The sequence below is a fragment of the Nesoenas mayeri genome, assembly GCF_963082525.1.
Source record: "Nesoenas mayeri genome assembly, chromosome: 6".
NCBI classification, from domain to species: Eukaryota; Metazoa; Chordata; class Aves; order Columbiformes; family Columbidae; genus Nesoenas; species Nesoenas mayeri.
In genome coordinates, this window is record NC_137545.1 from 17,042,548 (window position 1) to 17,061,594 (window position 19,047).

At 37.9% G+C, this 19,047-nt stretch overlaps 1 protein-coding gene across 2 annotated transcripts in view; it reads left to right on the plus strand.

Annotated features, from left to right (window-relative positions):
- Positions 1-17,508, plus strand: part of HIBCH (3-hydroxyisobutyryl-CoA hydrolase) — a 37,688-nt gene extending 20,180 nt beyond the window's left edge. For both annotated transcript variants that reach the window (XM_080346639.1, XM_080346640.1), the window contains 7 exons: positions 2,834-2,979; positions 3,394-3,480; positions 5,048-5,106; positions 5,881-5,962; positions 9,457-9,576; positions 10,736-10,769; positions 15,619-17,508. In XM_080346639.1, the coding sequence (XP_080202765.1) occupies positions 2,834-2,979; positions 3,394-3,480; positions 5,048-5,106; positions 5,881-5,962; positions 9,457-9,576; positions 10,736-10,769; positions 15,619-15,734 (644 nt within the window). In that variant the 3' untranslated portion in view covers positions 15,735-17,508. The remainder of the gene's footprint in view (positions 1-2,833; positions 2,980-3,393; positions 3,481-5,047; positions 5,107-5,880; positions 5,963-9,456; positions 9,577-10,735; positions 10,770-15,618) is intronic.
- Positions 17,509-19,047: the final 1,539 nt, after the last annotated feature.

The following is a 19,047-nucleotide window of genomic DNA, read 5'->3' on the forward strand; positions in this document are numbered from 1 at the left end:
GCTGCTACATTTTCACACAATTCTGCATTCATACACCACCACAAATAAAAGGATAGAGATAGATACACCACTTTGCAAATAGAAATAAAAGTTCCAGATTGTAGGAGTTTGAACTCGACAAAGATAAGATAAAGCACTGGAAAGTAGTTTAGGTGGAACAAAAGGTGAAAGTACGTTGTAAGAAGTGGGCTCTAAGGTGATGTTCTAAAAACAGTGGACACTTTCTTGTATATCCCTCCAAGTTTTTAGCTTTCTGTAAGTCATTTACTAATAAATCTCTAACCACCTCTGCAAGTTAAGGTAGGACTGTAGAAGCAGCACCTTTACCTTATGTTTGGAAACTGCGGGGAGTTTCACTATAGTTATTACAGTGAAGCACATTGCATCTGTCTCAGAGTGCAGGCTGCAAGGCAGCGTTACAGGCACAGGTTTTAGCCTGCTCAGCCCAGCAGACAGTCCGTTCTCCTCTTATTTACGTAGGAATATGAGAAATAACTGATAAACACTATCAAAAGGAAAAAAAAGGCAACACAAAAAACAAGTATTATGGAATATGGTAAGAGAAACCTAGTAGCAAGCAGAAACATATTGGAAGCATCATTGAGAGAATTAAGAGAAATACGTAGAACAAGGAAAAGAGGAGTAAAATTGTAAGAAAAGACAACAGGGACCTTGGAAAGGCTACAGTAGAAGCTATGGTGGACTGCACTTAGGCAACCAAGGGAGTTTAAAGTGGATTACTTACACCTTCAGTAATCCTGTGTATAATTTCCCTAATAAATTAAACCTTAATTCAGTTTCGTTTTATTCACCTCTAAAGCAACTTAGGCTAATCAACTTCCCAGTTTAGTTAGAACTAATTTCCCTGTGTATGGCCGCATGGAAGGGCCCTGTAGAACCCAACAGGCAAGTGGCTTTTCCTCTGGGAAGGTGGAGCATGGGGAGGATGGTAGTTCAGCGTTGGTATTTTAGTTACAGCAGAGAGAAAGGTTGTTGGCTGCTGCAGTCCTGGGGGATGGGGAGAATAACATAATTGCCTTTTTGCTTTGGAGGGCATTTGTAAGGAAGTTTCATTTTGAAGTGAAGGATTTTTTTTGCAGTAGTGGGATATCCAAGGGGAAACAGATGAATAGCAGCATAAAACTAAATTACGATCTTGGCAGCGACGAGATTGGCTCAAACTGAGGTTTGCAGAGTAGACTATTCAGAAAGTGAGTACAGATGAAAAAGATCAGTGATGAACTGAGGTTAATACAGCTCAGGGCTTTTAAAGGGTGCTAACGAGACGTTCAGTGTTCTGGGAGAAGAGCTGTATGGCTCAGGAATAAATCGGTTAATGGCAACATGCACATCAGTGGGCATGGGAATAGAACACTACAACTGGTAGGAAGTGGCTTCTAAACCCAACTTTGTGATGTATTAGAGGCTGCAGAACTAAGGCAGGACCAAGAGGAAACCAGAAGAGAAGCTGAGATGCGTGAGAACCTAAGGCAGCATTGAAATTTAAAGATTATCGAGAAAAACACTGAAGAGAAGCTGTCTGGAAAAAACCTCCCCTCGATTCTATCCAGGGGGGAGGGATGTTCAGGCACCACTAATTTCCCACATCTTAAAATACTTGCAATAAAGTCTTTATATAATACATACTCCTTTGTGACTGAAAGGAACTACTTGTGAGTGAAAAAATTATCACCTTCTGTCAGAACCTCATTTAAACTCCTTATGTACATCTTAATCTTTCCAGCTACTATCTCTGCTTTTGGAAATATTTTCTGAGTTTCTTATTGCTCATTTGTATCCTTTTTCATTTATTTTAATGTTTCATTTATTCTCTCAAAGTGAAAAAAAATATCACACCTTTAATTTTTTCAAAAGACTTTCCGTTTCATGAATGCACCATGGGTGATTATTTCGAAGTAGAAGCAGGATACTGCTTTCCATTTAGATTTCTGAGCCTGATAAAGCTAGATTTAGTTTTCTTAAGTATGTTAAAAGCTACAAAAAGTGTTTGAATTTATTGTGTACGTGATTAGTGTATATAACGGAATAATGTAGATATTGACAAAGTTATTTTAAATATTTAAAGTTTGATAAAAGTAGGTATATTTTGCATTTACAACTGTTAAATGTCTTTTAAATTTTATTCACAGCTTTGAATTTTTAAAAATCACCCTACTCTCTAGATTCTAAAAAAATATAAATGTAAGACAGTCACTGAATGGGAAAGTTATATAATTTTTTTAAATTGCAGGTTAGACCTAGTCCCATCAAAGAGCTGAGTATTAGGTCAGCGTGTTGTGCCTCCACCTTGAGGAAGACCCTGGCAATATTGTTGATCTGTTAAGAATTTCTCAGCCCTAAAATTTGTTCAAACTTCGATGTGCAAGAGGCACTTCATCATTGTTTGATATTTTTATAGTAATAACAAATTTCAGGGAAAAAGGAGCAGCCAGTTTGAGGTGGCACAGATTATTTCACAGTTCTTTATGTCACCTCTGTTTTTTCTGAGAGCATACTTGATTCTTCAGGCTTCTAAAAATGTCTCAAGTCGCTGGCAGATAGAACGGACACTGTTGTCTGGCAGATATTTGTAAATTATGTGCCAGTGGAAAGGAGTCAGTTTGGAAGGTGTTCCAGAGTTTTCTTTTAGGAAGGCTTTTGATGAAAGAGAAATGTCAAACTAAGTCAAGGAGCAAGTCTCTCCTTGGGCAAGAGAGCCGTACCTACATCAGGGAGATACAGGCCAGACAAGAAAAAAGAACTGCTAAGTTACATCCGTGATTAGGACAAGTTCTTCTCCCTTCATGTTTCGGTTTTGTTTTGTTTATTACAGGCCTTTTTCCTGATGTAGGTGGAGGATATTTCTTGCCAAGGCTATCAGGAAAGATGGGCTATTTCCTGGCACTAACAGGTTTTCGGCTGAAAGGAAGAGATGTACTAAAAGCTGGCATTGCCACGCATTTTGTAGACTCTGAAAAGGTAAGTGCTAACCAGGGCTAGCAAGGGCACAGCCTGCGCTGTAACAACAAGTTTGAGTTGTGTAGCATGCCAGTATACTTCTGTCAGCATGCAGAGGCACAATTACATTACATTAATAAACTGGCCATGCACTGTGAACAGGGTTTTTTTTAAATATAGTTAACACCCCATGAATATGTTCTTTATCAGTCTGTTGCTCATCACTGCACACATCACTAAGTCCAGATGGTTCAACACTGGAAAGTGAACTCTGGCTCCTTGTGTTGTTTACTTAATACCTCTTCAAGATCTGTGCAAAAATTGTGGGGTGGTGTTTATATACATATATACTATCTATTACTATTACCAGAGTAGTAATAATCCAATAAGTACATTTTGTTTTACTTATTTTTAATTAAATCTTATTTGTAATAGCTACCTGCCTTACAGAAGGACCTGATAGCACTGGAATCTCCTTCAACAGAAAATATTGCAGACTTACTGAACTCTTACCACGTGAAGGTAATCCGATCAGTTGCTGAAATCAAGCAGAACTGTTCAACTTACGTAAATACAAATGCTTTTTTAATGCATGCTATTGATCATTTGTTTTATGGTTAAAAACTAATGGGTGTCCAAACACTTAGCACTCTCTAAAATTCTAATTTGTAGCGCTCATTCTGTAGTGGTCAAAATTAAAATTTAAATGCTTGATACATTTGATGTAAATTTTAGCATTATTTTGATGCAGATCATCTGCAGTTCCAATTTGAAACCTGAATTTAAAGGCTTGAGTTTTTCCTTTAATTTCTGAAATATTTTATATGTTTGTAACCTTGAGATAATTGAAAGACGGAATAAGCACAGCAGTTATCCATAGGATAAGTACTAGCACATACATTGTAGGGAAAGCACCTGAGGTCTTCCAGCAGTATTTTAAGGAGGAAAAAGCTGCTGCTTTCCCAGTAGACAAACCCATAGATCTCTGTTGTGATTCTGGACGTGAATGTAACTCCGTCAAGAATACGTAATCAGTATTTGTATTAGCTGCATGTAAAAACGGGCATGATAACAAAACATTTTGGCTTTACAGTTGCTTCATTCAGTGGTTATTTTAGCTGTTTTGATGTGCACTGTAATCTTATTTCAAAAGAAAGGAAACTTCTGGAGTCAAGTCAGGATTCCATGTATTCAGTCAATCTATTACTCCCCAGTTGTTTGGCTTTAAAATGAGCAGTGTCTACTTTTGTTATTTCTGGTTTGGAATGACTAAGTTTATATATAAAGATTAATTAGAAAAATAAATGGGATGAGCTAATTTACATAGTAGTACTGATTATTTTGACAAACTGGAAAGCTATGAAATAGGAGTGATGAAATGTTGCAGTGTAGTGCTTTACAAGGTGACACTGGGTGGAAGAGAAAGCCGTGTATTTTTAGATACCAGAACTGAAATGACAGGGAACCTTTCTCAGCCTCAGCTGCTGTTACTGAAACATCTGCTTATGTCCTAAACCCTTGAATGCCAGAAGATATGAAACATTTGACAGCCTTTCCACATAAGGACAACAGATCTTCTGCGCTCTTGAGCTGCCTAAATAACATTTTGTAAAATGACAGAGAAAAGATAAAGAAGAAAAATGCCTTTTTTTTGATAGCTTTTTAAAAAAAATCCCTACATACATGCCTGTATATTTTTTTAGGAAATAAAACTGTTGTGTTTGTGGGTTTTTTTAAACATCCTCAAGTTTTTGAGTAGATTTATCTACACTGGCTTTCTTAGTGTATATTACAGAAATGTATTGATAGAATAATAATGATTACTTGTGTACAAGATAACCGCCCACTCAAATATGCATAAATATTAGCTCAGAGCAAGCACTGCATTATGAGGCAACATCTTCAACATTTACAGGATAAAGGGATACGTACATTTATACATACTGCAAAATAGTAATTCATTAAAAGTGTCAATGCCTTATGAATAATAAGTGTTAATATATGATATTTCTGTAACGCAAGTAATTGAAATTTTTCAGTACTGATAAGCTTTCAGTCTAAAATAACCAAGTATTTGTTTTTTAAATAGAGCAAAGTTGATCTGGAAAAGGAGTTTGTACTTGATGAACATATGGAGAAGATTAACAGGTATTCAGCAATCTTTCTTATTTTCTTTTCTTTTAGATAGAGAATATGAAGTTAAATCCAGTAACAGTACCAGTGTTCCACAGATAAGGTGACAGAAATTACATTCAAGTTAACAATTTAAACTTTTTGGTCTTTAGGGAGCTTTATCTGAAGCTCATTAAATATTTCACTCATCAGTATACTAAATATTGAACATATTTATATGATTCGTACACCATTATATTAAACAACTACCATTTGGCACATTAAAATGAAAATTTTCTATAGAAAGTAGATGGGAATTTGTGGGACTAATCGTTCAGTTGGACATGAAATGTTACGTAGTGCGTTTACACTCATTGGTATAAGACCGTATCTATGACTGGAAATTCTGTGTATCAGAAAGGGAAGGAGAAATAAATGAGAGCAATAAGAATCAGCTAAAACTCTTGAAAAAGGATGGCAGTAACTAAGTTTAGAGGTGAAGGATGTTGACAGCAAACCAGTAGAACGGAGCCCATAGCTAAAGATTTGATGTGTTATAAAAATACAGATAAAACTGAGGGTAGTCATTAAAGTTTCTGGATAAATATCAGAGTTTGTGAGTGAGACTTATTGAAATGCTGAAGACTTGTAAAGGAAGAGGAGATGCCTGTCAAATGAGTTACTGAAAACTAAACGATTGCTAAGAAAAGCCAGATCAGCTGGTTACGCTTTCTAAATTCTGTTACTATCACTTCAGAGGGAAGAGGAAGCCTGAAGTATTTCATTCACTTATTAACTCATTTCTTTTAGTATTTTTTCAGCAAATACTGTAGAAGAAATTGTTCAAAAATTAAAGCAAGATGGTTCTCCTTTTGCCGCTAAGCAGCTAGAGGTAACGTCCCAGAGATTATTTCTGGTTCTGTAATTTCTTATCGCGGGGCAGACTTTAGTCACCTTATTAACATCACTAATGCTGTGCGACACTAGTAGGACACTAGGCCAAGATCCTCAGGTTCTCACATACAGTCCCATGGGATTGTCAGTACTTCTACACAGACAAGAATCTTCCTCTGTAAAACCACACACTATGCATACCATCATATATTGCATTAAATTGTCATCTAGTAAAAAAAACCCCTCCCTTTCCCTTCTCCCCTTCCCACGTTCGGGGGTTGTTGGTGATAAAGGTTCCTTTTATAGCTGCTCATTTTATTGCCAAGGATTGCAATAAAACATTGCCAGAAGAACATTGTTCTTCCTCCATTCCAGATATCTCATTTGAGTAAACAGCAAGCAATTTATCATCACAAAGTGTTTTTTGATCTTTTTAATGCATTTCTGGGTGTTGGATTTAGTCACTACTCAAACAAAATGTACACTAATACTACACACTTAATATACACTTCAGACTCAAAAGCAAGAAGCAATTTATCTTCATTTCTAAGTAATGTGTGTATTTTCTCATTTTCTTTTGAAGTGTCTGTATTCAGGTGCATTGTACAAGTCTGTCCTGGAGCTGTTAAATATTACTTACAATTGGGTAGAACAAGCTTTGTTTGTACTTCAGTTACAGCTTACAGAAGAAATGCTGCTCTTGTAAGAAAATAAAACATCCATCATCTTCAGGCTTTTGTTTTATAATGTAGTATCATTAACATTAGGCATCCTGTCCCAGATACACAGATATATTTTGAGGTTTAGTTTTTAATTAAAGTTTTAATATTTGGGGACTGGAACTCTCAAACAGTTTTTGAAAAAGGAAGTTTTAAAATTATCTTGGTGCCAACCAGTACACCTAGTACATTGCCAGAAGTTTAGCATATGCATTATGGAAACAAAACTCCATTAGAGCTTTGCTTATATTACATTCAACTTATATTCAAGTTTCATTGAATAAAATGGGTTTGCAGCAAGTGGACGAGAGAGATTACAGGAATGAAGCTGGATGGTATCTCAGTAGTGTTGAATTCAAGCAAAACAGCCTTCTGAAACTCTTAGCAGACCAGCAAGGGAGCACTATTTCTGTCCTTAAGTAACTTTTCTATGATGCTTTGGCTAGATGCACCTATTTTGTCAAAGCTCATCCAGAACCGTTGCTCCCTGTGTATGAACAAATGCTTTGGTATCTCAGAAAGTATAAATGACAGGTATCCTCACCTATTGCAAGGGAAGTGATGCACTGGAGCTCTGAGAGCTATTTTGTTTATTTTTAAGTTAAAGTCTTCCTCAGGGACCCTCAGCAGCTCATCTCAGAAGCTTTAATGGGCCACGGAGAAAAAAAGATGGAGCCACTGTTCCAGCTGCCATTCTTATAAGGGACTCCACTGAGTCGGTGCCACTTAATTCAGTCACCCTCTGATAGTATCTAATTGGAATTCAGTTCTAGTGCAAATTCAGCTTGTAGCTTTCAGGATCATTATGTTGAAATGAAGACGGTCTCAAAGCTACGGGAATAGATGTCAAATATGTCTGTGAAGACTTCTTTGCATTTTAGTACCCCCCACTTCTCCTTTTCAGGCTTGTTCCCTAGCACTGATCCCCTCCTCCTCCTTGTACAGGGAATTTATTTCTAGATACACTGGTGACTCATTTTTCTGCAATTACACCTACCCATTTTCTTTCCTCATTCCTCTTCCTTCAGTCTGATTTATGGCAGTGCCTCCTCCACCTTCAGCCTCGTTGATATGCCAAGGGAAGGCAGCTGCTGGATGCCCTAGTCTAGTTGAGTGCAGTTTTCAGATATTCCCCATTTCGATGCTTTCTTTCACCAGAAAGAATTTGCCGTGACCATTTCACCTGTGGAACCATCTGGTTGCACTGTGCATACCATTTAATCTGGCCTCGGTGAAGAATCCTTAATCTAGTGACAGAATGTGAAACGCAAAGGTGAAAAGGTCCCCTTCAAAGGTAGAGCCAGCAAGAGCATATCACAGGAAAGGAAGAGTCCAGTTAAGAGTTGCTATCCATCCAAGACCTACATGGTGATGGAATTAGAGGTATAGCTGGTTTCTTTATCTGCTGAAAGGCAGGTCGTCATCAGAGAGCTTTACCCGAACTGAGGAGACGTCAACAGCTTGAGCCAGCATTAGCTCTCTCAAAACCAGCTTGTCTCTCAAGGCAAGTGGTCAACATGCAAATAACAGACTGACAGAACCGGTGCTTTTGCAATACACTTGGCAATCGCATGTTTTCCAGCTTAACTTGGCAAAATGGGTCATTGCTGCATCAGCTGGTGTCTGGAGAGGGATGAAGAGTAATTGGGAGCCAGGAAAAATGTTAATGTTGATGACCTGCCATTTCAGTCTGTGGGTCTAATGTCTGCCATGAAAATAACATAAAGGGGCAAATCTTACCATCTGCCGCTTTTCACTACTGGTGAAACATCCTAATCAACGGGAAACATATATTGTGCTGTGAGTACTACAGACCTTTTAGCTGTGTTAAAAGGGAAAGAAGAGTCTTGTTTGGAGCAAGAAAACAAAGATCAACAACACTAAGGTTTAGCTCCTTTCCCCCACAACCCTGAAAGCTTTAAAACTCAGTTTTCTTTCTTTCTTTCTTTCTCCCCACCTCCTCCTACTGTTTGCTGGCATGTTAATTGAGGGATAGTCATGAGAGCCAGATTTGCAGCATTTGTTTGGGTGCTTTAACAAAATCCTGTCACATAATATTTATAGCTCAGTCAAAAGGAGGGTAAGACCTCCAGCCTTCCTATCGGCAGAGCAGTGCAGGGCCAAATTACTGCAGTATCTGTTGATCCCAGACCAGAAACCTGGACAAATACACATTTATGTTTCATTTCTTTTAATACATTTTCTTCTTTCACAATTTTCTTCTTAATCTATTGTCTAGTCTTTGCAGATGATCCTAAAGCAACTACTTAAAATTTGTGGCTAATCTCACTATTTTACCTTGCTATTCTGACTATTTTACCAAATATACTTAAATGCTGTACAATACTAATATCAGCTACCATATCAGTAATATTCAAGAGGAATTCAGACTATAGATATGATATTAAAAAATGGTATATAATTCCTTGTAACACTCGCCTTCACTTCTCAAAATAACCTGTTTGGAAATGGCTTACAAGCTGCATTAAATTTTCTGGCTAGTAGTAATTTCCTCATAAATTATGTGACCTTAGGAGTTTGAGGCTTTGCACAAGGGATGGTGCACAGCCCAGAAATGCTGCTGATAGAAGTTCCTGCAAGTTCATTGAGGATGACAGCATGGTGGGAGGGGGCAGGAGGAACAGTATCACAGAAGTGTGCTCAGGGACAAGAGTGCTGTCATTTCCTTCACAAGTCTAAAATGCACAACAGACAGACTTACAAATGTATCTGAATTGAAGAGAATAAAAATATTTGTTAATGTCTTCCCCAGACTCTTAACAAGATGTCACCTACCTCCTTAAAGATTACTCTCAGGCAGCTCAGAGAAGGAGCTTCCATGAGCTTGCAAGAAGTACTCAGGATGGAATACAGACTGAGCCAAGCGTGTCTGGTGAGCGAGCAGTTCTTTGCATCAAAGACTCACAGTTTATAAGTTTTAGTTTTCAGTATCTTCTTTGTGTATTTGTCAGGCAGTCACTTGCTTTTTTTTCCCAGTTCCTTGTCCTTCCATGCAACTCGAAGGAGACTACATTAATGATGGTCAGATGGGAGTGCTAGAGGGCTTTTGTTAAGAAAACTACGATAATGTTACAATATAGAAAGTTTTGTATTTGGACCATAATTTTAAAACTCTGCTGTTCTTCAACAGATTTCCTATTTAAATTACTTAGTCCTCAGTGCCTCAGTTCCCATCAGCACAATAGGAATAATTGTATCTCACTGCCTTTCAGGAGTGCTGTGATAAAATTATTAAAGAAAACAAGAGATGTTAGTACTATTTGTAGTAAGGGCTGAGTACTTGGTTAACATTTGAGGAAGTGATCCTTTCAGCAGAACAGAGTTGCTAACTAATTATCTGAACTATTTCCTCATAAAGCTTCCCTGTGGCATGCTTATTATTAGTTTTGTCAGATTTTAAAATAATATTTTTATGTATCCAATTAAATGATATGTGATGGTTAAAGAAAATGCTTTAAAATAAAATATGAGTGAAAAATGTATCTAATTCTGACACGCTGTAGCGCCTGGCAGTATCCTTGCCATATCTGTCTTCAAAGTAGTATTGTTCCTTCATTCCCAGTGAAGCATCCTTAGAGATTTAAATGTTATGTTTCCCTTTATAAAAAAATAACTGGATGTTTCCAGGATTCTGTGTAACCAAAGTGTTCCAAGGATGCAGAATACATCACAATGCCTGAAGACTGGCCTTTTTCTGAAGAATTTCTGATCCTGCACACCTTGCCTCTCCCATGCAAAACTCTTTAGAAAAACCAATAAAAATCTGAGCTGTAACCCAGAGAGAGAGCCTGCACTGTGTAGGATTTGGCTGATAGTTTAACGGACTGATTTTAAGAGTTGTGGCTGCATTTAAGCAAGATAATATAGAGCTCTTTAATAAGTGAAGAGAAAGCAGGACTAGATGAGGACAGTACAAGTGGGATTTAACCAAATCTTGAGAACTTGTATTTCAAGAAGAAGTGCGATAGGGAAAGCCAGGATAAAACAATCTGTCATGTTACAGCTTTTTTTTTTTTTCCTTAATTTTTCAGAAAGGCCCTGACTTCTATGAAGGAGTTCGAGCAGGTAAGCATGCACACCTGAAATGCTTCCCAAACTTAATAACACACAGACTCACTGTTGTGTTGCATCTCTAGAGGTTAAGAACAGTGCCCCAGCAGCTGACCAGAGAACACTTCCCATATGGCCACAATTTATTACTTGTTCCACAGTGTGACACACATGTTGTTTCCTTTGGGCAACCTCAGTTTCCTAACGTTATTTATCTGTCTGGTAACCCAGTACCAAGAAAGGGTTTCATCAGTTCATTGGGAAAGTTCAAAATGTATTTAATACTGCTAGTAGCAAGTAGCTGTGTGTATCATTTAGGTGTCCAGATGGAGCGTGGCCACAGAGCTGGTTCAGCCAGTTATAACATGGTTTAAGACTCAAAGTCAAAACCAACTATTTGCATAGAAAATAGTTAGAACAGAGGCTACATTCACCCATGTCCAATATATCTGTACACAGGTGTTTTACTATTAAAAAAGTATATATGCAAACTTAATGTTAAATAATTCAGCATTTTATGGCATGGGTCAAGATAGGTAGCAGTAAAAGTAGAGCAGCAGCTCAGCAAGTTCATATAGGGGACAGATTCTGTCCTTGATTCTGCTGCTGATTCACTGTGCAGTTTCTCAAACCCAATGTCAGATCTGTTAGAAACTGTAGTAATTATTTATGTACTATTCAGCACAAGATGAAACAAAGCACAGGCATTTCCTTTTCCAAGGAGCTTGCAGTACAAGACATTTGGATGAATAACCTGCCTTTTAATTCACACAGTTTCATACTTGACTATGTATCATCACCTCCTCCTTATTTTTATGTCTTTATAAAGTAGTTTAAAATCTACTTGAGTAGAGGATACTATTTTGAGTGTTCACTATTAGTAATACTATATTTTATATATACATATAAATGGTGTGAGAGATGCAAAGTTTGCACAGCATGGAAAAAGACTCTGATTTTAATAATTCATCTTGGCACTTATTAGCAGAGACTCCTTTGAAGAATTTGCCATGCATGTTGGGAAGTGCATGGTTTTCATTGTGTTGGTAATGGGGACAAAGATAGCTTAAAATGAATATTCCTAGGATATATTCCAAATCACCACGTAGAAATGTTATTCAGGAAGCGACAGACTCAAAGGCTGAGAGGCGGACTAACCCCAAACCAGATTCTCACTGTAATGCACAAGGTCATCAAACCATCTGGGGACGCAGTAGGGGACGAAAGTAAATCACTTGTCAGCGTGGCCAGTAAATTACACAAACTACTTGTAAAGGAAGAAGTGGCAAGAACAGCAGTTGAGAAGCTTTGACATAGAGTGACAGAGCAAAGTCTTAGCTTTTAAAATTGTTTCTCTTGTTTCAGAGTGGTGCAGAGTCTCACTCAAGATCATTTTTGTAGTTAGGTCTAATCTCATAAAAATCATTATCCAACAATGTGCTGAGCACCCTTGTTAATAGGAAGTAAGATTATTAAGCACTTCACAGGATCAAGCACAATGAATAAAAATAAAAATTATAAAAATTTTAACTAAGTATTACCTTTTTCTTTATGAAAACATTACATTACAAGCATTTAAAAGCCAGCTGTTGACCCTGTCTACCACAAAGTAAAAATATAATCAGATTTTAGTTTTTAATTATTGTTTTCCAGCAGCAATGGCCACAGATCAGGTTTTGATAATGGCTTTTATCTGCTTCAAACAATAACTTGAATAGGAATGCTAGGGAAGAAGTATCCTTAAAAGCTTTCTAAGCCTGCTCTGACCTGAAGTCAAAATCTCCTTTTTTCTTTTAGCCAGTTCTCTTTCAACCAGGATGAAAATCTGCTGGCACACGGTCTTCCCTAGTTATGATTCTTGTGATTGCAGCTACTAAAGAAAAGCCAAAACCCTTAAGGCATAAAATACACAGATCATATTTAATTGTATTTCATCAACATTTTGCCATATAATAGTAAACGCAGTCTTTGGACACTTCAGATATCAATGTTTCACTTCAATTTATAGAATAATACATAAACTAAGAAGTGCATAGCTCTGGGTAATTTCCAATCATTTCATTTTTACATTTTTGCTGCATAAGAAAAGTGGTCATTTTTGGAGTCAGTGCTCAAAGACATCCAGATAGACCACAACCTCAACAGCCAAAGGAGACAGAAATCTGTTAAACGAGCCTCCTAACGGCTTGTGCAGGGATGTACACCCCAACTGGAATTGTAAAGGCCTCCTACAGATTGTTTGCCCTGCAAACACCTTATTTCTGTGTGGCTCCTGCCCTCTCCCCTACTAAACAGAGGACATGTTTGGGTTTTTTTAATGTAAACCAAAAGAACAAACCCTTAATACGATGTCTGAGTTCAGTTACTCATCTTAATAAACTTCCCTTAGCTTACCTTTGAAGCTTCAGAATTTTTGCTCCACTTTTGTAGTGATCGATATCTCAAGCTGGAGAAATACAAAATATACAGAAGTTACTACAGAATGGGAATACTTTCATTATACTATTAGAAAACAAATACTTTAACTCAGTACAAGGTTAAAGATTTCCTTTGAGAGACCATTACGATCAGTTTATCCACCAGAGTAAAACTGGCCACAAAGCCAAACAGAAAGATTAATTTAATTACACAGCAGTGCCATAGAGTGGAGAATGACTGGGAATTACTACTGTATTTCAGAGTTGAAGTTGTAGTAGTAAACACATGGACTTTTTTTTTTTTCTATATAATAGGTTTCTTTTCAAAATCAGTGTCCTGTATTTGCAGGTAAATGGATGCAGGACCCAGATTCTCCTTTCTCTTTGGAGATGCAAGCTAAAGGGTTGCAATACCTGTGTGTCTTCAGCTACAGAAATATTAATTAGTGCCATTATAATTTGAACAGCATTTATTTTCTAGGTATTTTCCAAGAGTTGGTTAGAGAGGGAGAAGTTAAAAATAAGTTTCCAAGTCACATTTTTTAGCACAGACTGCCATAAAGCTTGTCTTTCGATAAGACACAATCTTTAGGTAGGGGTTCTTTCTACTGAACTTCAAATCTGACTCCTTTGCACATTTCTTATCCTGGTTGGTTCTAGTTTAGTCACCACAAACGCAGCCTGTTTAGAAAGACATGACCACTTACCAAAAAAACTGTTATTCTTCAAAATATCTAGTCTCTGAGTGTCTTCTGTCCACACAGCTTTAGAACCATCCTGCTCCAAACTCTTTGTCAGAAAAGGAACAGGTTCTGTTCTCAGCAGAGGAACTGGGAGGTGTTTCCTCCCCGTCCTCCCTCATGTGCTGTGTGTGGTCAGGAGGTCTCCAGGACACCGGTGCATCCCCAAATCAGCTGCTGATAACCACACACCTGCAGGGAATGTGAGGAGGGGTGTTGGGTGATCAGTCTATCCTAGAGAGCCACAGTCACTACAGCTGCTCTTTTTTAAATTCTTAAAAAAATCACATTTTTAATAGCATCTTTATGGGTTTTCTTGGAGCCAGAAAGGTGCTCGGAAGGGCGCTCTGGAATTCTATTCACACTGGTCATTTTTACACACAAATAAACTCTCTCTTCTTATTATGATTTGCTAGTGCAGCTGTTCTTGCTGACATGCCGTAAACACTCCTGTGATACAAGGAATGCTTTTTGAGAATTGGTATTTTCTTGTTACACGTTTACACACAATTCATTCAGTGATGATTTGCTCTTCGGCGATGTATTTCCCAGGGTACAGTGTAAAGGTTCTCCTGCCCCTCTACTCTGCCCTGGTGAGACCACACCTGGAATATTGTGTCCAGTTCTGGGCCCCTCAGTTCCAGAAGGTCAGGGAACTGCTGGAGAGGGTCCAGCGCAGGGCAACAAAGATGATGAAGGGAGTGGAGCATCTCCCTTATGAGGAAAGGCTGAGGGAGCTGGGTCTCTTTAGTTTGGAGAAGAGGAGACTGAGGGGTGACCTCATTAATGTTTACAAATATACAAAGGGTGAGTGTCATGAGGATGGAGCCAGGCTCTTCTCGGTGACAAGGGGTAATGGGTTCAAACTGGAACACAAGAGGTTCCACTTAAATTTGAGAAGAAACTTCTTCACAGTGATGGTGACAGACACTGGAACAGGCTGCCCAGGGAGGTTGTGGAGTCTCCTTCCCTGGAGACATTCAAACCCGCCTGGACACGTTCCTGTGTAACCTCATTGGGTGCTCCTGCTCCATGGGGAGGTTGGACTGGATGATCTTTCGAGGTCCCTTCCAATCCCTGACATTCTGTGATTCTGTAAAGGATACTTACCAAGATTATACACATCTTCACAGTTAAGTGTACATAGGTCCGCAGTAACTGTCTGTATTTACAAATAAATATTCGTGATTTTCCCATTAAGATACTCTGCTTTACTCTGTCCTCATTAGTCATTTCATTAGTAGTTTATTTGATGTGTTTAAATTGGGCCTTAAGCATTTAACACCTACTTTGAGTCATCTCCTATATGCTACAAAGAGTCAGATTTTGCACCGAGATGCAAAAGCCCTTGTCGAGAAGGAGTATCATCCAGACTTCCCAGTTTTACACGGAAGAGCAGAAGTCAGTAGTAAATCGAACAGAAAGCGCTAATTTCAGATCTATTCTTTCAAAGCTTGGGCTACTGCTGCAGTGACCCACTGTTCTTGTGTCATGAGGAAACCCAGCTACATCTCTAGACAGGTCACAATGCAAAAATGTTTATTCTAGTAGAAATACTTATGTTACAAAACCTCCATTTTCTCCAGAGCACATTGATTTTGTCTCCTGTGTATTTGCTATGGTTGTCTGTCTTGTTGCAGTCTGACCTCATCCTAATTAGACAGAGTTTGCAATGTAACTTTTGTGTTTGTGTTCCCCACCTGGCAGTGCTGATTGACAAAGACCACTCCCCCAGGTGGAGGCCAGCTGCTCTGGAAGAAGTTAGCGACCAATTTGTGGATGATTGTTTTAAGCCACTGGGAAGCAACGATCTCAAGTTGTAAAAATCAAGCCTACGGACATCTTATACATCTGCTTAATTCTATGATACAGAAATTAATAGTAGTGTGATAAAGTTTGTCAAGGCTCTTTTAGCTAGCCTGAGATTCCTAAGTCTAATTCTTTGCATTCAGCAACATTCTCTTTTGTTATGCTGTCTTGATGGCAAAATAATCATATCTCTGGTTATTATAAGGGAAACATTACTTCAAGGCAAATAGTTATTTTTACTGCTTTACCCAATGATTAATTTTTTTGTATAAAGTCTTTGAGGGACAGAACATAGTTAAGGGATGATCTGATCAGCAAGAAGTCAGGAGACCTTTGTGTTCTCAGCTCTGCCACTGATGTGTTAAATTTGGATTGTGCCTCAGATTCTTCTCTGTACAATGGAAATAAAATATACATAATGCTTCAAAACAGAGCTACAAAGGAAAATGCCAGACATGTTAAACAAGATAACAAGCTGGGGGAAACATGAAATATCTGCTGCTGCACAGATCGTATGGTCTTTTAACACAGCATATCCTAACAAATGTATTTATTGGAATCAAAATTTAAATGTACATCAAAACCTCCTCCTTGTACGTGTATATGTTGCTAGGTACTGATACTAATACTTGAAGTTGTATGACATAACCAGAGCTCCTTGATAAATGTATCATCTTGGGGGCAGGGGGGTGGTAAAGTAAGTTTTCTGCTGTTTTTACAACGCACAGCTACTAATCTTCACCATTAAGACTGCGTGCTTTTTTTATGGGTAATCAAATCATACATCAGTAGCTCATTCTACTTGTTTCTACACTTATAGGCAGGTGACAAATACAAATTTTTGCTTCTCTGAACCATTGAGACTAAAGGACGAAAACATTTGTTCAAATAACATAGTCAGTAATCAGCCCTGGGGGATCAAAAAGAGCTACAGCAGAACTGGTAACAGAGTTTTGAACTTTGTGCAGTTTTTCTTACCGACAGTAACAGGCTACGCTGGCTCAAGGCTCCTTCCCTGCCCGCAGCTGCTGCCTGGAAACAAAGGCCAGGAAGTTCAGGTATCAAGGTGAGCAGGAGGCTGGTTTTCAAAGAATGAGAGGTGAGTAAAACGGAGAGCGAAATCCACAAAAACTCACACCTTGCTTTGTCACTAGAATCTTTAAAATTGTTAAAATCTGAGCTGTGACTTAGTGCTCCCATGTGCATATTTGTTAGGAGACACTTCTGGAGTTTATTTTCAATGGCAGAAGAGAGATTTCATCCATACTCTGAGGGTCATTCTTAAAATATGACTTGGATTTCTGCCTCATGCTGGTTCTGTAAGAAATGGAAACTCCCCCTCTTATTTTTTAAATTTGTATATGTTTTAGTTTCTGAAACAATGGCTATTTATTATTTATTTTGGAAAAATTGGTTCATTCCATTATTTTTGTACAAAAGGAGCAATCTTAAGTGACCAAGTTTAATGAAAAACACAGTGATCATGCCTTCGCTGACTGAACATTTTAGCAAGAGTGCACCTCTGAATCAGTAAACTTTGGCTTGCAAGTTCAGTTGCTTCCAAAATGTATGTGAACAGGAATTATCCCAAACTCCTGGTAGCAAGATCCTGGTCAATCTGTGCATTTTTATCAAATAAAAGTCATACAAGCAGATGGTAAGTTTAATTTTATTTGGTCCACAAGAAAATATTTTCCACAAAAAATATTGTAAAAATATATCGTAGTGTGTTTTCTTTGGGCATACTGACATGTTTTACTCCAGAAATGTTGATTTTACAAAGTTGTGCTGCAGTTAATGTGTTTTGAACTATTTTTAGTATATCAAGTCAGTCACATTGTACCCACTCAGCCTATACTTATGTTTCCTGGAGAAAACATAAAGCAAATGTATTTGTAACTCCTAAATAGAAGTAAATGGTTTTACAGAGTATGCCAGTCCCATACTGCCGTGCCTTTATTACACAAAATCAAGTCAAAGAATCGGTAGCACTGTAAGTGGCTTTATGAGACTATAGTACAACTTAGAGCAATCTCAGGAGAAGTAAACAGATCTAATTTTATTTAGGTAAAGAAGTCTTTATTATTATTATGTATTAGTGTTGTGCCTGTTAAAAACACAGCAGAACTCTGGAAAGAGATCCTTCAATCTCACTAGATCATAGGCCAGTGCCTTGTAAAGAGATGATTTTCCCAGTGATAAGCTGTCTCCGCCTTCGCAAGCTTGTTTGCTTACACCAAGGTAACTTGCTCCTTTGCAGAAATTCTGAGTATTTATCAGTAGGGATGCTGCAATGGAACTCCAGGGTATTTTATATCCTTTTTGAATTCTGCCATGGCAGTCTGCTGACAGAGAAGCTGCTTCCAACAGCGTGTCTCACACTGTGACTCCAGAAGAGTCGGATGCTAAAGCTGCATCCAAGGAGAGGATTTGAGACATGGCAAGACCGGAGTCCCCATGGCAGCCACCAAGGTCAACACAGATACACCTAAATGCACTTTAAAAGTGCATGCAGATTTCTATCTGCTAGTCACCCAGCTGCCAAATCATCTCTGTGCAATTTGGTTTGGTTATTTTCTTAATCACTGTCTTTGGCAGTGTTAACATTCTTAAGATCAATGTTACAGAAAGGTTGGCCTTCTTTTTTTTTTATAATACAGCTTTATTTTAGCTATAAGAATAGGAATATTTTTTTTTATATCCAATTAATACGTACTGATTGGTGGTTTGCTTTTTTTTTAATTCACCTTAATATATGGCATGGAGTTTTTTTAGATAGAGCAAATGCAGGGGATAATCTAATGATTTACATGCGTTAGAGCTTCAAGGAACATCACTGTTAGCAGTAGAATGTAAATGCACCATAATACCTTCGTCCCTCTATATATGGGCTTCAAAGAACTCCGTTACATCAGAGATGACAGTACAGCATAAGCAGATTTTGTTCCCTTCTCCAGCAAATGCCCAAGAACAGTCTTAACAGCAGGGTCTATTCTGGTCATTGTGAATTAATGGCAGTCTTGCACTGCTACAAAGCAGCATTTTTCACTGTTTAATCTTGATGCAGCCACTTCCCTGTATAGGTGAAGTTCCAATAACTGAGTTTGCGTCACAAAGTTTGCAAAACAGCCCAATTCATAGACTGTTTCATGTCTGAGAATAAGCTAAAAATAATGACCTCTTCCCATTGCTTCAAAAATCACCCTTTATATAATTTACCAGAACTACACGTACCTTTCAAAAATAGTAACAGTTTTTGCCAGTATGGAAAGCATTTTTCTATCAAAATGAAAACATAAAATGGAAAGCACTTAGATACAGAAAATA